The sequence below is a fragment of the Salmo trutta genome, chromosome 32 (genome assembly GCF_901001165.1).
Source record: "Salmo trutta chromosome 32, fSalTru1.1, whole genome shotgun sequence".
In the NCBI taxonomy this organism is placed as follows: domain Eukaryota; kingdom Metazoa; phylum Chordata; class Actinopteri; order Salmoniformes; family Salmonidae; genus Salmo; species Salmo trutta.
In genome coordinates, this window is record NC_042988.1 from 11335420 (window position 1) to 11358979 (window position 23560).

Consider the following 23560-nt stretch of genomic DNA (forward strand, 5'->3'; position numbering starts at 1 on the left):
TCTCTTCTCTGCACGAAACCCCTCCCCGCCCTATACTTTCTATAATATTGTACGCGTGGAAGCAGACAGGTAGACATTAAAACCAGGATAGGGAGTAGCGTAAAAAAACGGGAGTCCCATATACATTTAATACACGCAATCCGCGTTTAGTGTTCAGTAAACTCGTAGTCATATAGCCAAGGAATCACACCGAATGAGGAAGCAAATAACACTGGACGCTACCGAGTAAAAATGACATTTTATTGAATCTGTAGAATCTTTAAGTACAATTCGAAGTGCTGAAACAGGGCAACATGAGACGCTTTTATCAGTTCCTTAAAATTCAACTGGAGTCTGATTTTGTTTTAAGAATGTCAATATATGCATGTAAAAAATAAAAAAAATTCGGAATAACAAATGCTATCAAAACAAAATCATTGTTTGATGGAATGCACAACATCGGTCTGAATGCTAGGTCAGTGTTTGTGGTTGGTTGATGTGATTTATATCTGCACTTTCTATACCAGTATCATACAAAAGCAGGGAATGATTGATTCATCAGAAACATAGTCTTTAATTGGGGTTGAAGGTTGGAGGACTCTTGGCCATAGGACTGATATGCCCACATACATTGGGGGAGGAGAACAAGGTGATATGAGATACTGCAGAGTTGTAGGAGTGATACCAAAGCAGAAGAGAATATTGGTCTCCTGGCGGATTCCAAGTCTTTCCTTACCACCACCGCCCTCCTGGTTTGGGGTAGTAGTATGTGTTAACAGCATCCCTTTCCTAGCTCAATACAGACTATAACATGGTACAATAATAATGTCTACGCCTTGCCACTGTGGTCTAGCATCACTCAAGTCACACAAAAACACCATTGGCTCGTCTTTAGCCACTTTGGATTGGTTTCAATCCAACTACCACCATCATTCACCTCCCTCCTAAATCCACCCAGCAACTAAAACAAATCCACATCACTGCAAAGGAAAAACTGGCTGTGGTAGACAACATGGGCTTGGTTTATTCCCCATCTGTAAAACACACCAAAGACACCAAGTAGCCAAGGCAATTTTCTTTTGAGAGGCATCGACTGCAGATACTGTACAAGGCCAACCAAATTCATAAAAACTCCCAAGAACACTACATTCACTTCAAGCCAAACCACCTCTTCCTCACCCTTTCTTCAGTTACTGCAGCAAAGCAAATGAGACTTCCAATAGCTCTGCCCCAAAACTGCCCTTCCTACAGTGTTCGAGTTTAAAAATGGCCAGTTGTCAAGTAGAGATCATAGATGCTAAATGCCAGCCTAGACTTACCTTTTTTATCAGCACGGCAATCTGATTATCTAGTCGGGTTGAGGTGTGTTCATTCTAATTCATTTAAACATCATTGTTACAACTCATCACACTACAAAGTTGAAGCCAAAATGATATGAACGGTCAACACCTACTTGTTGTCCAACACGTCCCACCACACTGGTATTAAAACGGGTGCCGTTTATACTGCCCCTCACCTCATTAGATCAAAATCATTCCACACTACAGCTTTAGTCTGCAGGCAAAGCCCCTTCCTTCCCCAGCACAATGACCTACAACAACTGTACAACAACTGTACAACACCACCGTCAGGCTACACGGTGAGAGTACTGTTTTGTTTTTATAAAGCTGAACAAGACTTTTAATCCCATTGTGTCACCCTCATCTGTGACAGTCACAGTGCATCAGAGAAAAGAAACAGTAGGATGGGAGAGAAGTAAGAGGTCAAGGAGGAGGTGGAGTTCCCCCTCTACTGAACCGCGTCCCTCTCCAAGCCTCACGGACATGGAACAGGACATGGAACATACAACGATCGGAACTGGAAGAATCTGCCCGAGAGAGGACAGCCAGACAGATCTCGTAGCTACTACTATGAAAGTTGACACATTGTTGCGTAACATTTCTCAGTTGTGTGTGCAACACTAACCCAGGCGTGCCACTATAGGGAATGTCCTATGGAAATGTGTGCCTATAGAATGTCAGAGAATATCTAGAATGCGGGTGAGGGAGCGGGCCTAATGTTACTATACGCCATGACGACTGCTCATTAATGAGCATGTGAATATTCATGAGCCAGTGGCACTCCAGAACATCGCTCTCCACTCTTCAGAGTTTCAAGGAAAAGAGAACTGGGGGAGATAGTCCAGTCACGAGTTGGCACAATAAAAATTCAAAAAAAAACAGGCAAATACATAACCCAGGAGGTTGATGGTTGATTTACCCCGTGGATCTGTGGGATTGCTAACCCAGCATACGCACAGGTCTAGACAAACTAGCGTGCCTTATTGGTTCATAAATCGAGTTGCCGTTTTATTTCTGAAAGGTATTTGATACATTGACATTTTTAAAATAAGCCTCTCGCAATACCAACAAAAGCAAAGGGAAAGAAAACAGCATGATAGGAAATAGAAACACTAACATTTACCACAGCCTGGATTTCTGACCTCAGTTCAACACTTCTCATAACAAAGGATTGGAATGTTTAATTACAAAACAAGTGAAAAAAAAAAATGAAAAAAAAGAGAGAAAAGATTGACGATACAGAATTGTTTTGAGAATTGTATTTGGCCTTCGCGCTTACGATTGATAAACTCAGATGTTGGTTATCTTGGAATAGGGGCAGAGCCTGGCCTGATCCCGCCCCCTCTCTCCTCCCCAGACCCCCTCCAACCATAACCACCACGTCACTCAGCTTCCTGTAAGACTGTCGGAAGGCGTTTGAGGCTGCGAGCGGGAGAATATCTTCACACCCACTGACTAAAGGTGATGACATGATCGTAAGAAGATTGTAACCACGTCCCCTAACTAACTCATCCCTGATCCCTCCTGTACTTCAAATGCCTGAACTTGAGGTACAAGGCAAGGCAGGAGGTGCTCTTCAGTTAAGATAGGATTCCAGTTTAGTTTCTGAACAATACCCACAATGCAGTGCAGAACAGGGTAAGACAGGTGAGGTAACAGATAAGTACTATTGATAAATGCATACGTGTAGTTATAGAAATATATAAGACCTCTCTGGTAAGACTGATACTGTAGACTGCTCACTGACTGGCTGATGCGACAACAATGGGGTACTGATGGTTAATGGAATGTACACATGTCAAATATTCAAGCTTAGTTCTAACTGCCCAGATACAGTAAGATTCTACACTGAGCTTCCAGTCAGGCCAATTTCAAACAGTTTCAAAAACAAACAAAAAAACAAACAAAAAACTTCTGAAGATGCCACACCCCCACATTCCAAACTCATTTTCTCATGACCACATTGGCCTCAGTTCTTTGCCGTCATGGCAACTTGATTGACAAGGGGGGGGTTGATAACGTTTTGCATCATAGTTTGCTGGAATATGAAGTGCTGTAGCTAGGATAGTTGTGATACACTATGACCCCTGACGTATATATAGCCTGTAAGATGGAGGTATGTTACTTCTGTAAGACTTAAATTCCACTTGTGACTGCTTTTTTAGTGGACCGAAGAATTGGGACAGAGACAGGCAGACAAACAGACAGACTGCAGCACAGACACAGACAGTCTGTCGTTGGAGGAGAGCAGACCAGGGGTACACCAGGGGGGTTCTTACAGGACAGATCAGAGAACGAGTGAAAGAAATAGAAAGCGGCATTAAGATGAGATGGCACTGGGCTTTTCATTTGCTTCTCTCCCTCCCTCCCTCCCTTCTCTTTCTCAGATCAGATGGCCTCTACATAGTTAGCAGGCAGCATGCCCTGCTGGCCAGTGCGCTCCACACGGCCGTACATCCAGCCCTCGTCGATCACCTGCGCGTCCACGATCACGTCTCCCTCCAGGAAGCCCACCTCGTCTTCGTCAGCTGCCGCATAGTCATACACCGCCTGGTACCGCTTCTACACACAGAAAGAAAAGGGGGGATAGAGAGAGAGAGATGGAGGGCGAGGGGATGTAAAGGGAATAGGAGGGAGGGAAGGGAGAAGGTATGGAGAAAGGGAGAGAAAGAGAAGATGAAGTTCCTATAACACCACCTTCAACAGAGACAGTCAGTCGCTGCTAACAAGACAAAGCTACTGGGGGGGGGGGGGGGGGTCATGTGGATACTGCCAGACACAGTGGGGTCCACCATGCAGAGAGAAAACAGTGCCTGTGTCCCAAATGGCACCCCATTCCCTATATAGTGCACTACTTTTGACTGGGCCAGAATGGGCCCTGGTAAAAAGCAGTGCTTTATATAGGGAATTGGGTGCCATTTGGGATTGATCCTAACACAATAGAGAGGATGGTTCTGTCTCACCCCGGAGCTGGGAGGGGGGGCGGCGGCCGCCTGGCGGACTGGTCCAGGAGCCGCTGCTGGCTCATAGCTGTAGTTCTTAGACGCAGCAGGGGGCTGGTGGGGCTGCTGGAACACTGGTGAGAGGGGGAAGGGGAGAGGGGGGAAAGGAGAGAGGGAAGAAACAGCCAGAGATAGCGAGAGTGAGTTGGGGAGAGAGAATTGTGAGAGGGAGAGATTGAATCAGAGTGAAGGATAGACATTTTTGGCTATTCACTCTGACAAATGGGATCCCCCATTCCCCGGCACTCTGAAACAATCCCCCCCCGTCTCTCATCTCCTCCTGCTGTATTCCCCCCCTCTACCTCTCCATCTAACTGGCATCTCATTGGTCAGCCCCAGGGCTCTGATACAGAGAATTCCACAGCACAGCAAGTCAAAACATGCAGCCATCATTTAGCGCCTTTCAGTCAATTATTATAACAATGACTCGCTGTGATATTGAGAGGTGACAACATGTACACAGCGAATGCACAGGTTAACCACTAGCTCACAATCATTGTATTCATGTGTGCTAAAAACAGGAACTGTCCACAGAGCAGAAAGAGCAAACATTTTATGCCCAGGGATAAATGTAACCATTTGTCTACTCTCGCTGATGTTAAAGCTGCAAAATGTAACCACATTTTGGTGGTGGAAAATATATTTTAGATGGTACAATGATTCTCTACACTTTACTTGCTTGTGAAATTAGGCAAACCATTAGAATTTTAGCAACCAAGAAATGGCATCGTGCAACTTTAATACATGTATTTTCATAGTTTGTGTGTTTGTGTGTGAGAGAGAGAGAGAGAGAGAGAGAGAGAGACAGCATGTGTACCTGGATTGGGGCTGTTGGGCTGGGGAGATGGGATTTCTCCTCCCATCCTGTTCTTCTCAAACTCCTCATGGTACTTAATCTGTGTACACACACACACACATTATATTTACATTGTGACATTTGTCATTTAGCTCTAATACAGAGTGACTAGATATAATACCCAGATGTCATGTATGGTGCTGCTTAGTTTGATAAGAAAACCCTGATTGCATCCTGTTGACTACCAGTCCAGCAGATCGCTATTTAGAGCAGGGAAATAGTGCAGTTCCCGTCGTGTCCAGCAGGTGTCTCCAGATCCCTCCCCAGGAAGGCGGGCTGCGTGTGTAATAGGTGGGGCGCTACAGTGCTAGGCTACGTGCTTCTCTGTTTCTACAATAGGCCTGCTGACACAGGAAATGACATCGCAGTCGGAAGTTGGGTGACCTCAGCGCTGCCTAGCAACGCTTGCTGACACATCACGAGGAACAGGTGAAATGAGAAAAAGTGGAGAGAGTTGGAGAGCGAGAGCGACAGGCCTAAAGCGAGGGTAAGAAACTGAAAGAGTAACAGAGACCCAAAGGAGGAAGACAGAAAAGAATGGTGCAAAATATATAGTGCCTAACAAAAATAGTGGGTGAGAATGTCAAATCAAATTTTAATTAGTCACATGCGCCGAATACAACAGTTGAAGACCTTACAGTTAAATGCTTACTTCATCTTACAAGCCCCTAACCAACAATGCAGTTTAAAAAATACAAATAAGAAATAAAAAGTAACAAGTAGTTAAAGAGCAGTAGTAAAATAACAATAACGAGATTATAAACAGGGGGTACCGCTACAGAGTCAATGTGCGGGGGCACCGGTTAGTCGAGGTAATATGTACATGTAGGTAGAGTTAAAGTGACTATGCATAACAGAGGACTGAAGGGGGGGGGGGGGGGGGGGGGGCAATGCAAATAGTGTGGGTAGCCATTTGATTAGATGTTCAGGAGTCTTATGGCTTGGGGGTAGAAGCTGTTTAGAAGCCTCTTGGACCTAGACTTGGCGCTCCGGTACCGCTTGCCATGCGGTAGCAGAGAGAACAGTCTATGACTAGGGTGGCAGGAGTCTGACAATTTTTAGGGCCTTCTTCTGACACCGCCTGGTATAGAGGTCCTGGATGGCAGGACATGCTTTCCTTGTTTATTCAGGTAAATCAAAGCTGCATCACAACCAGCAGCACCAATAATATATCAACCCAGTCAACATCAGAGACAGACAGCATTCATCTCAATGACCAATAAACCTGAGAGAGACGGATCCTTTACTGCAGTATAACAGCCCTACTCATATTCCCAGCCTGACTGAACGATCAGACTGACACTCACACAGCCTAGATTCTGCCCCCTCCCTCCCTAGGTGGGTGAAAGAGGCCAGTGTGTTCAGAGTGTCAGAGAAGAGTGTATTCACTGACTGACTGGAGGAGATGCCAGTGTTAAGTGTGAGTGATGACATTGCGTTCAGTGACTGAGAAGAGTTTTTATGCGAGACAGAGCGAGCAACATGTTACGTGAGAGAGTCTGACATTACTTCTGTTTGTTTTGAAGGCTGTACACAGATGGTGTGTGTGTGAGAGAACAGGAAAATCCCAGTCCAAGCCAGTCCCAATCCCGGACACAAAAGAGCCCCCCGCCCCTTCCTCTTAACCTTCACTACATGAATCAGTAGAAAGTAAGAGGAGGTAGGAAGGGAGAGGGGGATGGAGAATTTAGTGAACGTTCTAAATGAATGTCAATTACAGTCATATGACAGAGAGATAAGGAGAGAGAGACGGGGACGAGTCCAGACAGACAGCTGTGAACGAGAGGGGGCTGGAGTTGGACATCTCACATTTCAAAGAGAGATGGACATGTCTGTCTCTCTGTGGCCTACTGAGTGTGGGTACATCCGAGGAGGAGGGAGAGAAAGTGGGGAAAGGAGGGAGAGAAAAAGGGGAAAGGAGGGAGAGAAAGACAGAGATCATCAGCCGCGTCCCTTGGCTTAGTCTGTCCACACACACTGCTAACAGCTGGGACATTGTAACAGACTTCTCATGAGGTTTCTCTTCTCTGTATTTGTCTTTATTTGCCTGTGGTTGTAGAAGTGTTGATGTGTGTGTGTGTGTGTGTGTGTGTGTGTGTGTGTGTGTGTGTGTGTGTGTGTGTGTGGTGTGTGTGTGTCTGTTTCCACCGTCTCAGACACACAGGATCTGATCCTGTATGAAAGCAGTAATTAACCAACACCCTCCACACTCATTAAGTCATTAGAGAAGACCGAGCAGGGCAACTATGTGCTGCGATGTCAGGATGTGTGTCCCTGGTCTGCCAGAGCAAGCAAGGCCCTAGGCAGCAGCCTTCTGCAACAGAGGACCACAGAGGGACACAGTAACATAACCCTGTGCCCAGGCTTCACACAGCACTTCTGGACTAAGAGACAATCTGCACATCAGTGGTAAGGAGGTGCATGAATACATAGTCGTGGCCAAAAGTTTTGAGAATGACACAAATATTAATTTTCACAAAGTCTGCTGCCTCAGTTTGTATGATGGCAATTTGCATATACTCCAGAATGTTATGAAGAGTGATCAGATGAATTGCAATTATTGCAAAGTCCCTCTTTGCCATTCAAATGAACTGAATCCCCCAAAAACATTTCCACTGCATTTCAGCCCTGCCACAAAAGGACCGGCTGACATGTCAGTGATTCTCTCGTTAACACAGGTGTGAGTGTTGACGAGGACTGGTGATCACTCGGTCATGCTGATTGAGTTCAAATAACTGACTTGAAGCTTCAAAAGGAGGATGTGCTCGGAATCATTGTTCTTCCCCTGTCAATCATGGTTACCTGCAAGGAAACACGTGCCGTCATCATTGTTTTGCACAAAAAGGGCTTCAGAGGCAAGGATATTGCTGCCAGTAAGATTGCACCTAAATCAACCATTTATCGGATCATCAAGAACTTCAAGGAGAGCGGTTCAATTGTTTTGAAGAAGGCTTCAGGGCGCCCAAGAAAGTCCAGCAAGCACCAGGACCGTCTCCTAAGTTTATTCAGCTGCGGGATCGGGGCACCACCAGTACAGAGCTTGCTCAGGAATGGCAGCAGGCAGGTGTGAGTGCATCTGCACGCACAGTGAGGCGAAGACTTTTGGAGGATGGCCTGGTGTCAAGAAGGGCAGCAAAGAAGCCACTTCTCTCCAGGAAAAACATCAGGGACAGACTGATATTTTGCAAAAGGTACAGGGATTGGACTGCTGAGGACTGGGGTAAAGTCATTTTCTCTGATGAATCCCCTTTCCGATTGTTTGGGGCATCCAGAAAAAAGCTTGTCTGGAGAAGATGAGGTGAGCGCTACCATCAGTCCTGTGTCATACCAACAGTAAAGCATCCTGAGACCATTCATGTGTGGGGTTGCTTCTCAGCCAAGGGAGTGGGCTTCTCACAATTTTGCCTAAGAACACAGCCATGAATAAAGAATGGTACCAATGAGAGCATTTTCTCCCAACCATCCAGGAACAGTTTGGTGATGAACAATGCCTTTTCCAGCATGATGGAGCACCTTGCCATAAGGCAAAAGTGTTAACTAAGTGGCTCGGGGAACAAAACATCAATATTTTGGGTCCATGGCCAGGATACTCCCCAGACCTTAATTCCATCGAGAACTGGTGGTCAATCCTCAAGAGGCAGGTGGACAAACAAAAACCCACAAATTCTGACAAACTCCAAGCATTGATTATACAAGAATGGGCTGCCAACCATCAGTCAGGATGTGCCCCAGAAGTTAATTGACAGCATGCCAGGGTGGATTGCAGAGGTCTTGAAAAAGAAGGGTCAACACAAAAATAGACACACTGCATCAACTTCATGTAATTGTCAATAAAAGCCTCTGACAATTGCTTGTAATTTATACTTCAGTATTCCATAGTAACATCTGACAAAAATATCTAAAGACACTGAAGCAGCAAACTTTGTAACAATTAATATTTGTGTCATTCTCAAAACTTTTAGCCACGACTGTACATAACACACACACTAAATGGCTAAAAGTATGTGGACACTCCTTGAAATTCGTGGATTAGGCTATTTCAGCCACACCTGTTGCTGACAGGCGTATAAAATTGAGCACAAAGCCATGCAAAATCCATAGACAAACATCAGCAGCAGAATGGCCTTACTGAAGAGCCCAGTTAATTCCAATGTGGCACCGTCATAGGATGCCACCTTTCCAACAAGTCCGTTAGTCAAATTCCTGCCCTACTAGATCTGCCCCGGTCAACTGTAAGTGCTGTTATTGTGAAGTGGAAACGTCTAGGAGCAACAACGGCTCAGCCGCGAAGTGGTAGACCACACAAGCTCACAGAACGGGACCGCTGTGTGCTGAAGCTCTTAAAAATCATCTGTTCTCGACTAAAACACTGACTACTGACTTCCAATCTGCCTCTGGAAGCAAAGTCAGCACAAAAACTTTTCGTCGGGAGCTTCATGAAATGGGTTTCCATGGCCGAGCAGTTGCATATACGCCTAAGATCACCACGTGCATTGCCAAGCGTCAGCTGGAGTGGTGTAAACCTCGCTGCCATTGGACTCTGAAGCAGTGGAATTGTGTTCTCTGGAGTAATGAATCACATCTCACCATCTGGCAGTCTGACGGACGAATCTGGGTTTGGCAGATGCCAGGAGAACACTACCTGCCCCAATGTATAGTGCCAGCTGTAAAGTTTGGTGGAAGAGGAATAATGGTCTGGGGTTGTTTTTCATGGTTCGGGATAGACCCCTTAGTTCCAGTGAAGGGAAATCTTAACGCTACAGCATACAATGACATTCTAAACGATTCTGTGCTTCCAACTTTGTGGTAACAGTTGGGGAAGGCCCTTTCCTGTTTCAGCATGACAACGCCCCTGTGCAAAAAGCAAGGTCCATACAGAAATGGTTTGTCGAGATCAGTGTGGAAGAACTTGACTGGCCTGCACAGAGGCCTGACCTCAACCCCATCGAACATCTTTGGGATGAATTGGAACGCAGACTGTGAGCCAGGCCTAATCCCCAAAATCAGTGCCCGACCTCACTTATGCACTTGTGGCTGAATGGAAGCAAGTCCCCGCAGCAATGTTGCAACATCTAGTGGAAAGCCTTCCCAACAGAGTGGAGGCTGTTACAGCAGCTGGGGGGGACCAACTCCATATCAAGGCTCATGATTTTGGTATGAGGTGGTCGATGAGCAGGTGTCCACATACTTTTGGCCATGTAGTGTATATATGACAGAGCGAGAGAGAGCGTGAGCGGTCAAAGGAGCCAGCACTGCAGATAAGAGACAAAAAGACAGGCACGCCCCCGTACAAAGGCTGGGCACTTGTGATATTTGGCACCCACTCAGAATATTTAGTGGGTGGGCAGTGTTAGTCTGAGTCCCAAATGGCACCCTGATCCCGATAGTGCACTACTCTGACCAGGGTTCCATTTGAGACAACCTGAGGGTGAGGGAGAGAGATCCTGTCCTGTGATAGGTACTGTGAGCGTTGACAGATAGACGTACGTTGCTGATATGGTCCTGTGTTTTCTTGATTCTCTGCATCTCTGGCGTGTCGGCCACAGCACTGAAACCTTTCCCTTTGTTCTTCTCAAACTCCTCCTTGTACTGCACCTGGAACACACACAGTCACACCCGGTCAGACCACACTGTATAGTCACTGTAAATCCTAACACACACACACACACACACACACACACTTCAAGAGAGTCAAAAATAAGATCAAATCACATTTTATTTTGGTACATGCTTTGTAAACAAATCAAATGTATTTATAAAGCCATTTTTACATCAGCAACAACAGGTGTAGACTAACAGTGAAATGTTTACTTACGGGTGCAAACAATGCAGAGAAAATAGAGAAGCAATAACAAGTAATAAATACACAATGAGTAACGATAACATGGCTGTTTACACAGGGTACCAGTACCGAGTTGATGTGCAGGAGCACGAGGTAATTAAGAGTAGTTATATGTACATATAACTAGAATGTAAATAAACAGGCTATAGTTCATGATTTTTAGCGTGCGCGGCCCGCCCGCCCTCCCTCAGAAGTGGTGGTGACAGTCACTTCCTGTTGCCAGGGCAGTGAGACCATACACACAGGATGTGCTGACATAGCCTAATAAGGTCACACCAAGAGGTGTGTGTACAACAGAGGGCACCTCAGCCAACAAGACAAGTAGGCCAAATGAGCAGGAAAATCACTACCCTATGTCAATCTACTGTCCCCCATAGTAGAAAAAGTTGACCTATTCTATTGGTCAGTTTGTTGAGAAAGAAATATCCTATTCCAAACAGATTCTGGGATAGTTGTGGGATGACAGATCCTAAATTCATACAACCAGTAGGCCAAGGCTAAATATATAAAAACAAAATTTTTTAAAAAGCAGTGAGTCCGATGAAACAGATCAGAACTTTTAGCTTAAAATGTTGATACTATTCATTCTTAACATTTTAAAATTGCAGCAATGCGCACAAGGCAGTAGGACACGCGCAAATGTATGTCCCATAATGCAATTAGCTGGAAAACGCACCGCACATGTGAGCAGTTTGATGTGAAAGATGAAAACATCCGTTAGACATTAAGAGGGTTAGGTCTAATATTCAACAACTAGCATGGGTTGCTAATACGACTAAAATTGTGCCTTTGGATACCGGCCAATTAAAGTTTATTTAAAATAACTGCACATTTTGGCTAGGCTACTTTGAAACAAGGTAAGACATGCCTCATAATAAACTCAGGAAAAAAAGAAACGTCCCTTTTCAGGACCCCGTCTTTCAAAGGAAATTTGTAAAAATCCAAATAACTTCACAGATCTTCATTGTAAAGGGTTTAAACACTGTTTCCCATGCTTGTTCAGTGAACCATAAACAATTAATGAACATGCACCTGTGGAAGTCATTATGACACTAACAGCTTACAGACGGTAGGCAACTAAGGTCAAAGTTATGAAAACTTAGGACACCGAAGAGGCCTTCCTACTGACTCTGAATAACACCAAAAGAAAGATTCCCACGGTCCCTGCTCATCTGCGTGAACGTGCCTTAGGCATGCTGCAAGGAGGCATGAGGACTGCAGCTGTGGCCAGGGCAATAAATTGCAATGTCCGTACTGTGAGATGTCAAAGACAGCGCTACAAGGAGACAGGACGGACAGCTGATCGTCCTCGCAGTGGCAGGCCACGTGTAACAACACCTGCACAGGATCGGAACATCCGAACATCACACCTGCGGGTCAGGTACAGGATGGCAACAACTGCCTGAGTTACACCAGGAACGTACAATCCTGCCATCAGTGCTCAGACTGTCCGCAATAGGCTGAGAGAGGCTGGACTGAGGGCTTGTAGGCCTGTTGTAAGGCAGGTCCTCGCCAGACATCACTGGCAACAACGTCGCCTATGGGCACACACCCACCGTCGCTGGACCAGACAGGACTAGAGGTCGACCGATTAATCGGAATGGCCGATTTAAAGTTTTCATAACAATCGGAAATCGGTATTTTTGGGCACCGATTTTATTTTTTTTCCCACCTTTATTTAACTAGGCAAGTCAGTTAACTTCACTAGGGTAGGGGGCAGTATTTTCACGGCCGGATGAAAAACGTACCCAAATTAAACAGCCTACTACTCGGGCCCAGGAACTGGAATATGCATATTATTAGTAGATTTGGATAGAAAACACTCTGAAGTTTCTAAAACTGTTTGAATGTGAGTATAACAGAACTCATATGGCAGGCAAAAAACGGAGAAAAATCTAAGCAGGAAGTGAGAATTCTGGTGCTTGTAGTCCTTTCAAGTCATTGCCATTCGAACGCACGGTGAGTTAGGGTTCATTTTGCACTTCCTAAGGCTTCCACTAGATGCCAACAGTCTTTAGGAAGTTGTTTGAAGCGTCTACAATGAACAGAGACCGAATGAGAAGACATGGAACTTGGAGACCAGGGTATGACATCACTTTATTGGGGCACGTTCACGAGAGAGGATGCTCCATTCCAAAAACTTTTTGGATATTTCTAATACTATTTATTAATTTAGATGACTTCAACATGGCGGCTATCTGTATCGCCTAGTGTTTTCTTCTGAGCTCAGTACTCAGATTATTGCAAAGTGTGATTTCCCAGTAAAGTTATTTTGAAATCTGGCAATGCGGTTGCATTCAGGAGATGTTAATCTATAATTCTTTGAATGACTGTTTAATATTTTATCAATGTTTTTGACGAGTATTCTTGTACATTGTGGTGCTGATTCACCGGCAGTATTGGAGGCAAAATATTTTCTGAACGTCACGCGGCAATGTAAAATGCTGTTTTTATATGTAAATATGAACTTTATCGAAAAAAAATGCATGTATTGTATAACATAATGTCCTAGGAGTGTCATCTGATGAAGATCGTCAAAGGTTAGTGCCTCATTTAGCTGTGTTTTGTGTATTTGTGATGCATGCTAGTTGCTTGGAAAATGGCTGTGTGGTTATTTGTGTCTATGTACTCTCATAACATAATCTAACGCTTTCGCTGTAAAGCCTTTTGGAAATCGGACAACGTGGTTCGATTCAGGAGAAGTGCATCTATAAAATGGTGTAAAATAGTCCTGTTTGAGAACTTTGAATTATGACATTTTGTGGTTTTAAAATCTGGCGCTCTCGATTTCGTCCCACCTTCCCTAGAGAGGTTAAGAACACATTCTTATTTTCAATAACTGCCTAGGAACGGTGGGTTAACTGCCTTGTTCAGGGGCAGAACGACAGATTTTTACCTTGTCAGCTCGGGGATTCAATCTTGCAACCTTACGGTTAACTAGTCCAACGCTCGAACCACCTGCTTTACATTGCACTCCACGAAGAGCCTGCCTGTTACGCGAATGCAGTAAGAAGCCAAAGTAAGTTGCTAGCTAGCATTAAACTTATCTTATAAAAAACAATCAATCATAATCACTAGTTAAACTAGTAATATCATCAACCATGTCTAGTTATCTAGCCTGTCCTGCTTTGCATATAATCGATGCGGTGCACATTCGCGAAAAGGACTGTCGTTGCTCCAACGTGTACCTAACCATAAACATCATTGTCTTTCTTAAAATCAATTCACAAGTATATATTTTTAAACCTGCATATTTAGTTAATATTGCCTGCTAACATGAATTTATTTTAACTAGGGAAAATGTGTCACCTCTTGCAACAGAGTCAGGGTATATGCAGCAGTTTGGGCCGCCTGGTTCGTTGCGAACTGTGTGAAGACTATTTCTTCCTAACAAAGACAGCCGACTTCGCGAAACGGGGGATGATTTAACAAAAGCGCATTTACAAAAAAAAACAATCGTTGCACGACTGTACCTAACCATCAATGCCTTTCTTAAAATCAATACACAGAAGTAAATATTTTTAAACCTGCATATTTAGTTAAAAGAAATCCAGGTTAGCAGGCAATATTAACCAGGTGAAATTGTGTCACTTCTCTTGCGTTCATTGCACGCAGAGTCAGGGTATATGCAACCGTTTGGGCCGCCTGGCTCGTTGCAAACTAATTTGCCAGAATTGTACGTAATTATGACATAACATTGACGGTTGTGCAATGTAACAGGAACATTTAGACTTAGGGTTGCCACCCGTTAGATAAAATACGTAACGGTCCGTATTTCACTGAAATAAACGTTTCGTTTTCGAAATGATCGTTTCCGGATTTGACCATATTAATGACCAAAGGCTCGTATTTCTGTGTGTTTATTATATTATAATTAAGTCTATTATTTGATAGAGCAGTCTGACTGAGCGGTGGTAGGCACCAGCAGGCTCGTAAGCATTCATTCAAACAGCACTTTCGTGCATTTTGCCAGCAGCTCTTCGCAATGCTTCAAGCACGATAAATAAATCTTTTTTTTTTTAAACTAGCTCCGACTGGGAAAACTAGTTTTGAACAGTCATCCAACTCAGAATTCCAAGTCTGGAACTCGGGCCTCCTAGAGGTCCAACTTACTGACCTGAAGTTCTCAGTTGTTTTTAAAGCACCATATGCTCTCATTCTGTCTGACATGTTATACAAATTAACCTAAAGACTAATAACCAGTCAAATGTATTTACATTGACTGGTATTTCCACCAAATAGTAAAAAAGCATTATTTCGCAAATTAGATTTATTCTCCTGGAAAATTGGCCAGCGCCAATTTTATTTATCGGCTTTTCTATTTATAAGACAATAATTTACAGCTAAAAGCCGGCTATTACCAGTTAACGGAAACCATGATGCATAGGCCTTTGTGCGTGCTTACCCCTCCCTTCCCAGTGTGACCCTCAATATGAGAGGAAGTGGCCAGCCCATGTAGAATCAGATGGGTATCACTCTAATGACAATGAACACAGCAGCTCTCCCTCACACACAGCTGGTCTACTGTGCCACTGAGGCAACACTTGTGGATTCATACACACTACAGTAAACAAACACACTAATTAACTACCAACACATACACACACAGAAGTACATACTCAGGTTCATAATGAAACATAACAGTCCCAGTAACATGTCAACATTGACAATCACTTCTCTCTGGTGCTAGACTGCACCAATAACTAATATCCGCCTGCCTGGCCCACCCCTGGAAGAGCCTGCTGCAGTAATCCATTACCAAGCAGCACTCTGACCAGTCTCACACTTAAAGAAATACAATCTATATATTATATTTCTACGACTACACTCATCTCTTACAGCCAGCCAGCCAGCGCTGTTCTAAGGATTGGGGCAGTCCCACTCCCTATGTGGTCCCGTGTGGCTCAGTTGGTAGAGCATGGTGCTTGCAACGCCAGGGTTGTGGGTTCAATTCCCACGGGGGACCAGTACAAGGGGAGAAAAAAATGTATGAAATGTATGCATTCACTACTGTAAGTCGCTCTGGATAAGAGCGTCTGCTAAATTACTAAAATGTAAAAAAATGTAAAAATGTATTTGATGGGTTTATTGGTAGACAGGAAAGTGGAAACTAGGTAGAAGTGCACTCTGGGCCAGATTGGAACCCATGCTGACATGTTGGTCAGGGTCTGCGGCTCTAAATGCTCCTTGACCACACAGGTCACCTGACTGCTGACCTGTCCTCTTCCCCCCACCCCCCCACACACACACACCTTGTGAGGAAAGGCAGGAGATGACTGGGTCATGATTCACAATGTGTGTGGGTCCCATTTGTGCTAAATGACTAAATATAGGCTACACCCTCTCTCCTTACAACATTTGAGATTTCTGGTTCCTCTCGTGTTTCAGTGGAAGACAGAAATTGTACATATGTTTTGAGTGTCAACAGCTAATTTGAATTTCTGGGCATACAGTGCATTTGGAAAGTATTCAGACTCCTTGACTTTTTCCACATTTTGTTACAGCCTTATTCTAAAATTGATTAAATAAAAAAAATCCTCAATCTACACACAATACTCAATAATGACAAAGCAAAAACAGGTTTGTAGAAATCTTTGCACATTTATTAAAAATAAAAAACAGGACTAACTTATTTACATAAGTATTCAGACCCTTTACATAAGTATTCAGACCAAGATTCTCTGGTCTGATAAAACCAAGCTTGAACTCCAGCCTGAATGCCAACTGGAGGAAACCTGGCACCATCCCTACAGTGAAGCATAGTGGTGGCAGCATGTTGTGGGGATGTTTTTCAGAAGCAGGGACTGGGAGACTAGTCAGGATCGAGGAAAAGCTGAACGGAGCAAAGTACAGAGAGATCCTTGATGAAATCCTGCTCCAGAGCACTCAGGACCTCAGACTGGGGCAAAGGTTCACCTTTCAACAGGGCAATGACCCTAAGCACACAGCCAAGACAATGCAGGAGTGGCTTTGGGACAAGTCTCTGAATGTCCTTGAGTGGCCCAGGCAGAGCCCGGACTTGAACCCAATCCAACATCTCTGGAGAGACCTGAAAATAGCTGTGCAGCGACGCTCCCCAACCAACCTGACACGAGATTGAGAGGATCTACAGAGAAGAATGTGAAACTTCCCAAATGCAGGTGTGCCAAGCTTGTACCGTCGTACCCAAGACGACTCGAGACTAAATTGCTGCTAAATGTGCTTCAACAAAGTCCTGAGTAAAGGGTCTGAATACTTATGTAAATGTGCTATTTTTTATATAAATATATACATTTGCAAACATTTCTTAAAAAACTGTTTTTGCCTCGTCATTATGGGATAGTGTGTGTAGAATGGTGAGGGGGGGGAAAAAACAATTTAACCCAATTTAGAATAAGGCACCAATGTAACAAAATGTGGAATAAGTCAAGGGGTCTGAATACTTTCCGAATGCACTGTATGTGATCATAACAGTCAGGCAACCAAATTGAGCACTGCTGACTGCCTTTCAGATGTTCCGTCAATCCCTATACTGTAGTCTACTAAATACAATTGAAGTCGGAAGTTAACATACACATTAGCCAAATACATTTTAACTCAGTTTTTCACAATGCCTGACATTTAATCCTAGTAAAAATTCCCTGTCTTAGGTCAGTTAGGATCACCACTTTATTTTAAGAATTTGAAATGTCAGAATAATAATAGAAAGAATGATTTATTTCAGCTTTTATTTCTTTCATCACATTCCCAGTGGGTTAGAAGTTTACATACACTCAATTAGTATTTGGTAGCATTGCCTTTAAATTGTTTAACTTGGGTCAAATGTTTTGGGTAGCCTTCCACAAGCTTTCCACAATACGTTGGGTAAACTTCAGCCCATTCCTCCTGACAGAGCTGGTGTAACTGAGTCAGGTTTGTAGGCCACCTTGCTCGCACACGCTATTTCAGTTCTGCCCACACATTTTCTATAGGATTGAGGTCAGGGCTTTGTAAAGGCCACTCCAATACCTTGACTTTGTTGTCCTTAAGCCATTTTGCCACAACTTTGGAAGTATGCTTGGGTCATTGTCCATTTGGATGACCCATTTACGACCAAAGCTTTTACTTCCTGACTGATGTCTTGAGATGTTGCTTCAATATATCCACATAATTTTCCATCCTCATGATGCCATCTATTTTGTGAAGTGTACCAGTCCCTCCTGCAGCAAAGCACCACCACAACATGATGCTGCCACCCCCGTGCTTCACGGTTGGGATGGTGTTTTTCAGCTTGCAAGCCTCCCACTTTTTCCTCCAAACATAACGATGGTCATTTTGGCCAAACGGTTCTATTATTTTTGCTTCATCAGACCAGAGGACATTTCTCCAAAAAGTACGATCTTTGTCCCCAAGTGCAGTTGCAAACCGTAGTCTGGCTTTTTTATGGCGGTTTTGGAACAGTGACTTCTTCCTTGCTGAGCGGCATTTCAGGTTATGCCAATATAGGCCTCTTTTTACTGTGGATATAGATACTTTTGTACTTGTTTCCTCCAGCATCTTCACAAGGTCCTTTGCTGTTGTTCTGGAATTGATTTGCACTTTTCGCAACAAAGTACGTTCATCTCTAGGAGACAGAACGCGTCTCCTTCCTGAGCAGTATGACGGCTGCGTGGTCCCATGGTGTTTATACTTGCGTACTATTGTTTGTACAGATGAACGTGGTACCTTCAGGCATTTGGAAATTGCTACCAAGGATGAACAAGACTTGTGGAGGTCTACAAATGTTTTTCTGAGGGCTTGGCTGCTTCCTTTTGATTTTCCCATAACATCAAGCAAAGAGGCACTGAGTTTGAAGGTAGGCCTTGAAACACATCCAAAGGTACAACTCAAATAGGCTAATTGACATCATTTGAGTCAATCAGAAGCTTCTAAAGCCATTACATCATATTCTGCAATTTTCCAAGCTGTTTAAAGGCACAGTCAACTTAGTGTATGTCAACTTCTGACCCACTGGAATTGTGATACAGTGAGTTATAAGTGAAATAATTTGTCTGTAAACAGTTGGAAAAATGACTTGTGTCATGCACAAAGTAGATGTCCTAACTGACTTGCCAAAACTATAGTTTGTTAACAAGAAATTTGTGGAGTGGTTGAAAAACAAGTTTTAATGACTCCAACCTAAGTGTATGTCAACGTCCGACTTCAACTGTACACTGTACTGTCCTGTTCTAGCAGTAGGACAAACCAATGCATTTTCCAGACAGTTTTATTAGGGCCAACTGTCTCTCATAACCTTTCACCCCCAGTCTTCTCAATACCCCCAAATCCCCCCCACCTGTCTCCAACCCATGTCCAGATGTTCCAGCAGCCACCAGGCCTCAGAGCCTGGCCAATAGAAATCAGCCTTCTATCACAGGAAGTACCAGAATGACAGTCTATTTTGAGAGAGGGGAAAAAGAAACTGACCAAAATACCCAAACTGGGTCACCTGTTATTGCTATAATAAGATGAGATTGGAGATTTGCTCTCTGTGCACTAAAGAGTTGGTGGTGTGTTTTTTGTCCGTTTTAGTGCTACTGCACTTTGTCGTATGATGTAGGCTGTGTGTGTTGTTTACACGTAGCAGAGATGTGGAGCTGGTTGATCTTCTCTGTAGGTTGGTGCTGTAGATACTAGCTCCAGCATCTGTCAGTGGTCCCATTAGCCTCCTCTCTGTGTGTGGCTGGTCTCTTATCTCTGTGTGGCCATGTTGCCTCAATCTGTTTGTTTACTGGACTTCTAGGATCCTCCCAGTCCTCTTGGAGCCCCCTGGGAGCTGGTTAGCAGACTACATACACTGGGACAGTCAGTCAATATGGCTGCTAATCCACAGCTAACCCCGACACACGCACACTCAGAGAGAAACAAACACAGGGACACAAACACACGCCCATCCCCTCTGCATGTAATCCGGATTGGTGGTGGTGCTGTTAATCAGCGTGGGTCTGGACTGTGACTGACTGCAGTGGCCATTTCTCCAAATCTAGTCTTCTAGTCATCCTTTTACTTTATATACAGAGAAAGAGATGTAACGAGAGAGACACACTAGTGGGGGGGCATCAGGACTGAGTCGGACTATCGCTTCCAGTCCACATGACTCTTGGGGCAAAGAGAGCTGGTGGAGAGAGTGAGATATATGGGGGGTGGGGTGGGGAAATCAGAGAGACCGGCACAGATGGTGTTTTTCTACATGGGGTGTTAGTACGTTCAACTAACAACTACTAATAACCTGTCCTCCTAAATGCGTATCCTAATCACACTTGAGAACATGATTATTCATATAAACTAAAGGATTTATAAAATGTAGCTGTGTGTGAGTTAAGTGTGTGTGGGGAATACTCCATGTAACTGTGGCTGACTAAGGGTCCTTTGTGAGCCTCCCGTAGACGTTTCCTGGACATACTGTGTGTGGCCGTAGCAGAGGCCTTGTCATAGAGTATTAGAGGAGTAGACAGGAAATAGCCTCTGACTCAAACTATCCGTGTGTCTCGGAAACTGTGAACATGCAAGTGTGTGTGTATGTGTGTCTGTAGCTAGCTACTGTACGTTCATGTGTGTGTGTCCATGCTAGCTCATCATTCGAGTGCTAGTGGCGAATGGAGGTGGAGGGTGTGGCGCGAACCGGGGCCGCTTCTCTATCCCCTCACCACTGCCCGCAGTGTTGCCACGGGAACCCTATTGCTATGGTAGCAGGGTAGGGAGGTCTGTCACACCTCATTACAATACTTTACGAGAGGGAGAGAAAGAAAACAAGAGGGAGAAAGGAAGAGACAGAAAGACACTGATACAGGAGGAGGGAGGTCAAAGGAGGACGAGATAAAAGTGAAATCTGAAGAGGAAGGAAATGAGAGGAATGCTAATAGAGACAGGCTCTTCGTCATAAAGAGGGGGGACTTTGTCTCTTCTGGGGAGGTAAAATATGAATGAACGAAAGAGAGGGGAAAAGAGCAGAGTGGGAGGAGAACCATGACTGGAGGAGAATCAGCAATGACAGGCAGAGAACCAACAGTTTACATTTACATTTTAGTCATTTAGCAGACGCTCTTATCCAGAGCGACTTACAGTAGTGAATGCATACATTTCATACATTTATTTTAAAAAAATTATACTGGCCCCTCGTGGGAATCGAACCCACAACCCTGGCGTTGCACACATCATGCTGGCGTTGCAAACACCATGCTCTACCAACTGAGCCATAGGGAAGTGCAGTAGCAAGCAGGAATCATGGAAATAGAAGGACTATTCTAATTCTATAGTTAGAATACAATAGTGGGCACTTTGAATACAGTGATGCTTGAGACGACAATGAATTAAAATGCCAGGGAGGAGATATTGTGACAGGGTAGGAACTAAAGTTTCGATGTGTTTCCTAGCGGACCCAAAAAGCTTTGGCTACATTGCATGTTCTCTTAGCTACTTCATGTAGCGAACAGTCTTGCTTTGCATATTCCTCTTTGATTTAGAAGATAGGGTGGCACAAACATGCTGATTTAGGTCTACACCATCACTGATACAATCAGGCTGTATTAGCTAGCTACGTTTGCTCTTACTCAGTACATTTATTAGCTAGCTATTAGCATTAGCGACTAACAATTAAGAGTCTCACAAGATTTTGGGCAACTTGCTAAGAAAATACAAACTAGCCGTTTGCGGATGTAAGAAACACAAACTAAGTGTCATTCTAGAACGCTAGTGGATTTATATTAAGAAGCAAAGTGAAAACAGCATTGTTGTCGTCAACATTGTTGCATGTGCTGCGCTGACCATGCAGACTGAACGCAAGTGTCTCGTGGTTGAGGAACGTCAAACGCGCTCCTTGAGTGACAGGGGGCGTGGCTAGGTCTGTGTGGAAAGTGGCACGGAGAGAGGGAGCGGAGAGGGATGACTCAAGTAACGAAGTGAACTATAAAAATGGACATTACACACGGCGTATCACAATTAACAAACCAAACATTCAAATACCGTTATAGAATGTAAAGTAAAAACCCAAACCGGTCCCTGCATCAATACCAGTATATAGTAAAATACTGTATACTGCCCAGCTCTATCATAGATCATTAGAGCCTCATCATAGATCATTAGAGCCTCATCATAGATCATTAGAGCCTCATCATAGATCATTAGAGCATCATAGACAATTTCAATATGAGGATCATTAATTACTCCCACACTGACGGTCTTATGAGGCCTGTGAACTGGGACTACCGGTGTGTAAAATGGAATAGGAAGGGTGTGTGTGTGTGTGTGTGTGTGTGTGTGTGTGTGTGTGTGTTCTGGTGAGTAGCTAGTTACCTGGCTCTGCATCTTGCTCTGCTGTTTGAGGCGGAGGTTCTCGGGAGTGTCGGCCACGCAAGTAAAGTTTGTCTTGGGGTAGTGTCTGTAAAAACACACAGGAGAGGGAGGAGGAAAACATTAGCACAGGGCATTCACACCATCTAGAACTGTGGTTCTCACACCTTCTGACCGGCGACCCGCGAAAAGAGAGTGGTTCAAAGCTCGCGACCTGCTCTCACGCACATGCACGAATCGCTGTGCATTGGGCAAATGTAACCTGTTATTACAGCCCTAAAACACAAGATAAATCAAATGAAATGTTATTCGTCACATGCGCCGAATACAACAGGTGTAGACTTTGTTTCGTTATTTTGTAGACTTTAGACACAGAAATGAGTTCTACACCTGCATTTTGAACCGAATGGCATTCATGTCAGCAGCCAATCTCAACGAGGGTTTACATGTTACTTCTGTGGAGTCCAGGCCAAGCAGCATCATACGGCCTACCTGTATGCAGCGCGGGTTACAGGATCGGACAGGAAGCATGATCTGTCTGTAGCTTTTCTCGTCCTCACAAATACCGGAATTAAATTTGCCAGAATGTTACATCTTCATCCCATAAGTATTAAAGGTAGAGTGATACAGTCATCTTCAGACATACAACCAGTACCACCGAGGTATATAATGACAACACTCTAAACTAAGCCCATCTGAAATATGAAAATGACCAATGAAATCACCAGGTAGCCTATTGCTGTTGCAAAGACGCGACTAATACAGATTGCTGAAGTGTATTTTGTGTGGAAAATATATAAAACGTACTGGTTTTGCCAGGCAAGTGCTTTCTAGTCACTAATGTAGATATACGCTTTCCCGCCTTTGCACACCAATGCTGATGACTGGTCATTGGTCAACAATCAAGACAACTTCTTGGTTCTGAAGCACAGATGATGTTTTTGAGACAATCATTTGATGCAATACTCTAAGCTTATGTTAGTCACCAGGTCGAATAGGCAAAGCTATCAATGTAAAATACAAACGTAAATGGAGGCTATTAAAATGAAGGGGGGGGGGGGGTAAAATGTGTTTTTCATTTTCCCCCCCCATTCAGATTCACACACTGACGACCCCCCCCAAAACCTTTTCGGGACCTCCAGTTTGAGAACCACTGGTCTAGAAAAGGGGTATTTAAATCTTACCAACCAGGTGTGGACTACTGCTGGTTCTGTTATACCTGATAATTCATTGCACCCACTTGGTGTCCCAGGTC

At 44.1% G+C, this 23560-nt stretch overlaps 1 protein-coding gene across 1 annotated transcript in view; it reads right to left on the bottom strand.

Moving 5' to 3' along the window:
- Positions 1-221: 221 nt before the first annotated feature.
- LOC115171065 (LIM and SH3 domain protein 1) overlaps positions 222-23560 on the bottom strand; it is a 43980-nt gene continuing 20641 nt past the window's right edge. Inside the window, exons 3-7 of the mRNA XM_029727547.1 lie at positions 22309-22393; positions 10665-10772; positions 5139-5217; positions 4283-4395; positions 222-3881 (exon numbers count right to left, since the gene is read on the bottom strand). Of these exons, the coding sequence (XP_029583407.1) occupies positions 3708-3881; positions 4283-4395; positions 5139-5217; positions 10665-10772; positions 22309-22393 (559 nt within the window). The 3' untranslated portion in view covers positions 222-3707. The remainder of the gene's footprint in view (positions 3882-4282; positions 4396-5138; positions 5218-10664; positions 10773-22308; positions 22394-23560) is intronic.